Source organism: Rhinolophus ferrumequinum, chromosome 5 (assembly GCF_004115265.2).
Source record: "Rhinolophus ferrumequinum isolate MPI-CBG mRhiFer1 chromosome 5, mRhiFer1_v1.p, whole genome shotgun sequence".
Classification (NCBI taxonomy): Eukaryota; Metazoa; Chordata; class Mammalia; order Chiroptera; family Rhinolophidae; genus Rhinolophus; species Rhinolophus ferrumequinum.
In genome coordinates this window covers 53,686,862-53,692,861 of record NC_046288.1, presented here as the reverse complement: position 1 = coordinate 53,692,861, position 6,000 = coordinate 53,686,862, and the positions used below count along the sequence as shown (strand labels likewise).

The 6,000-nt window shown below is 46.0% G+C and overlaps 1 protein-coding gene across 3 annotated transcripts in view; it reads left to right on the top strand.

Annotated features, from left to right (window-relative positions):
• The first annotated feature begins 808 nt into the window (after nucleotides 1–808).
• UBE2D3 (ubiquitin conjugating enzyme E2 D3) overlaps nucleotides 809–6,000 on the top strand; it is a 29,335-nt gene continuing 24,143 nt past the window's right edge. Inside the window, exons 1-2 of one of the 3 annotated variants that reach the window (XM_033105632.1) lie at nucleotides 809–938; nucleotides 2,209–2,363. In XM_033105632.1, coding sequence (XP_032961523.1) covers nucleotides 2,340–2,363 — 24 coding nt within the window. In that variant the 5' untranslated portion in view covers nucleotides 809–938; nucleotides 2,209–2,339. Of the gene's footprint in view, nucleotides 939–1,297; nucleotides 1,502–2,208; nucleotides 2,364–6,000 lie in introns of those variants that run through there. The other 2 variants (XM_033105631.1, XM_033105633.1) reach the window with 2 other exon arrangements.

The following is a 6,000-nucleotide window of genomic DNA, read 5'->3' as shown; positions in this document are numbered from 1 at the left end:
TTAAGCTTCCTTTTAAAAATTAATGTCTTACTAACCTTTGCCCGAAGAAAACACTAGAGAGCAAAACCATCCTCTCCCATACTTCACAACAGGCAGATCAAAACAGGCCAATCTTATCCTTGTATTTCTTCCCCTGGATGTTTCAGTATTAAGTTTTTCTGACCCAAAACTTTGATTTATTGTTTGAGTTTCACAATGTTGTGGCTCTAGGAATGGACACATATCAACAGGAAGAAAAAGGTATTAAGTTTATTCCCATATTTAAACCATGGCGGATGGTGGAGTTGATTACAGGGACCAGTGAACAGCCCACCCCTATCTCCCTATCCTCCATTCTAATCAATTTAGTTGATCTGGATTCCTAAACTGCTCTGCTGGGAGCCGGTCTATGGGCCCGCTCTTCTCAGCATTTATCCTGTAGGGTCAACAATACACTAGATTCGGCAGGTAGGGTCGCTGATCAGCTGTCCGCTAGATTCTATTTTAAATTACTGTTCCCATTTTGAGGGGCGCCTCCTCCCTCTGGTTAACCAGCCCAGACCGGTAGGCGAGTAAAAGTCGCTCACCTGCTTCACCGGAAACTTCAAAAGCCCGGGTCAACCCGGACTAAAGGTATCTAGTAATTAATCCATGGTACCTCCCACCGCACATTCCTGATTGGGCGCGTGAGAGAGGGATGTGTCGGCGCGCGCTCTTACCAGTCCGGGGAATTCCATTTCCTCTCCCTCCCACCAGCATAAGCATTCAGGGGCGGTGCTTCCCCGGCGACCGACCGTCCCAGCCCCAGCCGGTGCCTCACTGCATCTCGCGAGAACTTGTGGTTTGAGGGCGGGCCCCGATCAGGAAAAGCGCACAAAACTGCCCTTAAATCATTGCAGACCTACAGCTCCTGTGAGCCAGCCACGAGGTTCTCGCGAGATCCGCCTCCTCAATACCAAGTGAGGAAATTGGGGGATGCTGCTGGGAGGGGCGTGGGGTCGGCCGCGCAGCTGCCGTTTCCATTACCTTCCTCCCATGGTCTCCTTCCGGTTCTCGATGCTTCTCTGAGTCTAAGGGTTTCCGCCGCTCGTCTACCCTTCCCCCCAGCCCATGACCCGCCTCCGGCCCCCGCCCTCCCTGTCCAACCTCCGATCTGTTTAGTAAGAGGGTGCTGTTCTAAAAAGAAAAAAAAGGGGGTAGCACACACTCAGTTCTGGACTTCGGCAGTAAACCGTCCCCCTGCATCCTTAGATTCGTCCTGTGCTCGCGACGGCGGCGTTGGCGGACTGATACGCGGCGGTGAAGAGGCAGGAGGAGGGGGGAGGGGCGGAGCGTGGCAGCTGGCAGTAGTTCCGTCAGAGCGGACATCTTGTGGCTGTGTCGTGCGCGTGAGCCCCGTAGGGCCGGGGAGGCACCAGCTGCCGCGCGGGGAGGAGGCCGAGGCCGCAGCTTGAGGGAGGCCCCGGCCCCTCAGTACGCGTGGGTGTGGAAGGGAAGGGTGGCTGGCCCAGTGGCCGGCCGGGTAAGAGGGGAAACACAGGCCCTGGGTGGCTTGAGTGACCAGCCTGTTGGGTGGGGTAGGGTGGGAAGGCTGGAGAAGCCGGGGCCTCTTTTGCTTAAGGGGGAGGGGGAATGGGCGCGTCCTCGCGCCTAAGTCGGAGCCTCAGGGGCCGCACGGGCGCGTGGTGGCGGTGGCTGGGCGGGCGCGCGCGGGAGCGCGCTGGAAGGCGGAGTGTACAGTGGCGTCAGGGGCGACACAGAATAGCTTAGGTGCGGGGACAGCGACAGACATCCAGCTTCTCTTTATTTCCTTTCCCTTCCTGGCCGCACCTTTGAGTAGAAACCGAAAGAAGCCTGGCGTCAGTCCGGAGCCTCCTGCTGCCCCCTCCCCCTAGCCTTTCTTTGCCCTAGTGACGCGGGCATAGCGCCGACTAGGCCCCGGCTCCTCCTCTGCTGGGCTCCGGACCCTGCCCCGCACCCACCCCTTTCTCCTACGCCTCTTCCTCTCCCACCCGGGTCTCTTCCTTTCGAGAGGCCGGGAAGTCAAACTTGTAGCCACCCCTCCGCTCTTCCTGTCACTCTCGCCCCCTCTTCGGGCCGAAGCTCGGCATAGAGGCTGTTGCCACGCCACCCCACCCACCCCGGATCGCGGCCGTTTTAAGGGACCTGGATTCATCGGGGTCTCTCCGGGGCCTGTTCGAGTGCTGATCTGCTCCGTTTTTGCAAAAGGCGCCTGTGTCTGGCAGAGCCGGTGTGAGACGAAGAGACAATCCTTCCCTTCCGCCGGGATAATCAAGAGTTTTGGCCGGACCTTTGAGCACACACCAAGATAGTGAGGAGCCAGACGCAAAGCACAGACTATGGCGCTGAAACGGATTAATAAGGTAACCTATGGAGCTGGAGGGGACGGGGTCGTGGGAGGAAAGCAAGGCTCAGGCCCGGAGGAAGCATGAGGTGGAGGAAGTATAATTACGAAAATATCCTTCCTTGCGTCGTTCCTTCCATTGGGGGATGGGGAACGGGGGTATAGTTATGAAGGTTTATGAGGTTTAAAGGTAGGGAACGGAATACTCGTGGCAAGTGGGGTGTTATCTTTAGTATGTTTCAGCGGAATCTGCAAATTCGGGATTGGGGAGAGTGATTTCAGGCGCTTGGATTCTGCCTCTAAAGGAAGAGTTAGTCCTCTGTCGGGGGGTCAGAATTGAGGAGAGACGCACCGGCAGATGTCATGGCGTTTCCTATTCTCGGTACCTGAAAACTTATTTTAGTTGTAAGATCAAGGCTCTAGGCTTTGTAGGGGGAAGAAAGTAGGAAGCTCCGCGGAGAAAAAGGATCAGAAATCCAGCGGGTCCCGAACTTTGTTAGGGGTCGGGGTAGAAGTCTTCTGCCAGCGGAAGAGTAGTGAATGAGTCTAATTAGAAACTCTTTATCACTGCGCGGGTTACACAAGAATAAGTGGGGTTGGGAGGAGATGGGCTGACACAATGTTACTACTTCCTACGGGTCAGACTTCTCACCCGAAACTATTAGGAGCACACCGGGAACTGATGTAAAAAGCCTTCTGGAAGCTCCCTTTCTCTTTGGGCTTGTGGGGGGTGGGGGGAGGGTGCGATGGCAGTAAGCTGTGGTTAGGTGTACCTATTTATGCCTCGGCCCATTTAATAACACCCTCCGGGAAGATTGTTGCACTGCTTAAAACGTGGTTTGATGCTAAACTATCGATCTAAGTTGGGGGGAGGGGGAGGATTTTTCGAGTCGGGGTGAGCGGAACCTCCACCTCCGGTGGTTTAGTCTCATTTTCTTGCTCTTAACTTCTATCCCGCATTTTAAGATGGCGGCTGCTTTAACTGGTTCAGGCTCTTTCCGGCATCTCCTTTCGTAATAATGAAATAATATTCTTTGTTAAATGTTAACTTTTACATTAGGTCGTATACTGCTCTAAGACCTCCTGCTCAAGATTTAACTATATTCAAACTCTCAGACCATATTTCCCCTTTTTTGTAACTTGTGTATGTGTGGTGTGTTCGGTTCTTGCACAATCGAGGAGGGTGGAGTATTTACAGCTAACTTGAAAAAAATGTCATGGAATAAATTCAGCCTTACTAAAACTAGGAGACCGGAGGTTGTAGGTTAGAATCTTTCGTTTTGATAGGTTACTTTTTTAAAGAGTTCTACATGGAAGGAATGGCAAGGACTTGGCCTTACTTATGATGGCGGCTTAATTCTCTATTTAATACGTGTGACTTTGGTGTTTATTTGGCAAAACTGGTCTTTTATGAAAGATGAATGTTTAGGTCTTTACTCAGTGTATTGATGCTGAAATCTTAGATTTTGTTTTAGACCATTGCATTGTCATTGTGGGTTTATGTGAAATACAAGTTTAAATCTTTGTATATTTGAGGAGATGGAAAAGGAGAGGAAGTTAAACTTTTTAGGAGTTAAGACTTAAAGTAAAAAGGATTATTTATAAACACCCCCTTTTTTTGACCCTTTGAAGGCCAGAAACACATTGGAGAAGCATAGTTATGTTTTACAGCATAGTTAATACAAAGAAAGTAATATTTAGTACAAATCAAAACCTTTTTATGGGAATTTAGGCCACTAAGGTGTGGAATAATTTCAAATCCTTAGCTTTTTATGCATGTGGAATAGAACACTTTAAAGGGAAGTCTCACTGATTTTTTTTCTTTTACAGGTGATAACCAGCTGCTGTGACACCACTTTAATGATTTAAAAGCTCTAGAAGGGCAATATAATGGTTAAGAGTGTGAACTTTAGAGTAAAAATGATCCAGTTAGAATTGTTGGACTGGGCAAGCTATCTGTGTGCTTCTATAAAATGAATATTTGTTTTATATGAACAATAAATAGTTGAATGCCTAGTATATACTGGTTGCTATTTTAGACACTAGGGATGCAGCAGTGAGCAAAACAAATTTTAGATTTCTAGATTTTTTTATTTTAAGGATTAAATTGGTTAATATGTGGTTTTGAACAGGTCCCTGGCATACAGACTTGACATAATGACTTTCCAACATTGGGACTTTATTGATTTAACCTATAGAAAAGTTTTGGCATGTACGTAGTTTGCTTTTAAAGAGTTACTGTCATAATCACAGTGAAACTTAAAAACAAAAACAAAAAATCCCAGATTCAAACAACTTATGGGAGATGCTCTTTATTTTAGGCACCCTGTTCTAGAAATATGAGGTCAAGTAGGCATTGATGTTAGTATGGTATTTCTTGTGTCATGTACCTGTTTATTTTAATTCTCACCTGAAGTCCTCGAATTCCAAATATTAAGATGTATCTGTATTTCTCACTTAATGAAATGCTTATTGTTGGGATATCTAACCATTGGTAGTTCGTTTAATCAAGCCTTTGAATTTGCTTTTTTCCAAAGCTTGAGTTCTTATTTCTTGTTTGTTTGAATATTTCTTAGACCAAGCAACCTTATCAAACAACCTTATTTTTTGTTTTTTTGCTATATTCTTTATTTGGAACAAGCTGTACTATGGTCTTATAGGGCTATTTATTAAATAACTATAATCAAAAAGGGGAACTCCAAATTGATTGGTGGTGTTTGGGAGTCAGACAGTTTTACTACTCCCATTAAAATAACTACAGTGCATGTGTTTTTGGGAAGTTTAAAGAGAATTTTACATAAAATATAATGTGAACCAAGCCTAAAAGGACAATAGCTCATGCTTTGAGTATTTGCAACATGTCAGAAATGTTTGAAACACTTACATTAAGTCATTTAATCTTAACCCAAGGAAGTAGGTACAGTTTATTGTCCTCATTTTGAGATTAGAAACTTTGAGACAGAAGTTAAAACCACCCAGCAGTGTACTGTGGCAGAGTTGGGATTAGAACCTAGGCAGTCTGGCTCCACAGTGTGTGCTCTTAACCACTACCCTGTCATGTCATGCTTTAGGTTTTTGGTATTCAGAAAAGTTTTCTTTTGCAAGTATCATTCTGCTATTAATAATAGCTACATCTTAGCATCTACTGGGTCGTAAACACTGCTTCTAAACTCTTTGAGTATAAACTCAATTCCCACAACAATCTTGGGATAGATGCTCTTACCACTACATTGTATGCAAGAGAAAACACACGAAGAGATTAAGTCACTTGTCTATAATCACAGAGCTAGTAAGGGACCGGGATTCAAATGAGATAGTCTACCTCAAGAACTCAAGCTTTTAAACTCCATGCTGTACTGCTATTTCGAACCATTTAAATTCTTGTTTTCTAGTTAGATGAATGAACGTCATATTACTCTTGGCTACCTGAAGTAAGAACTCCTCTCCCACTTCACATTTAAATGGGATTAAACTTTACTTTTAGGTTATAGCTAATTTGTGAATTAAGATTTTTAGCTGATGTAAATTTTGAAAGTTGGAGTGAATTTTTCTTTGGCTTGTGTCTTTGAGGACTATGAGAGCTATCATGTGCCAACTGATTGCTAGGGGTATCTTAAACATGTCCCCTGTGAGCCTATAAGCTGGATACACTCTGT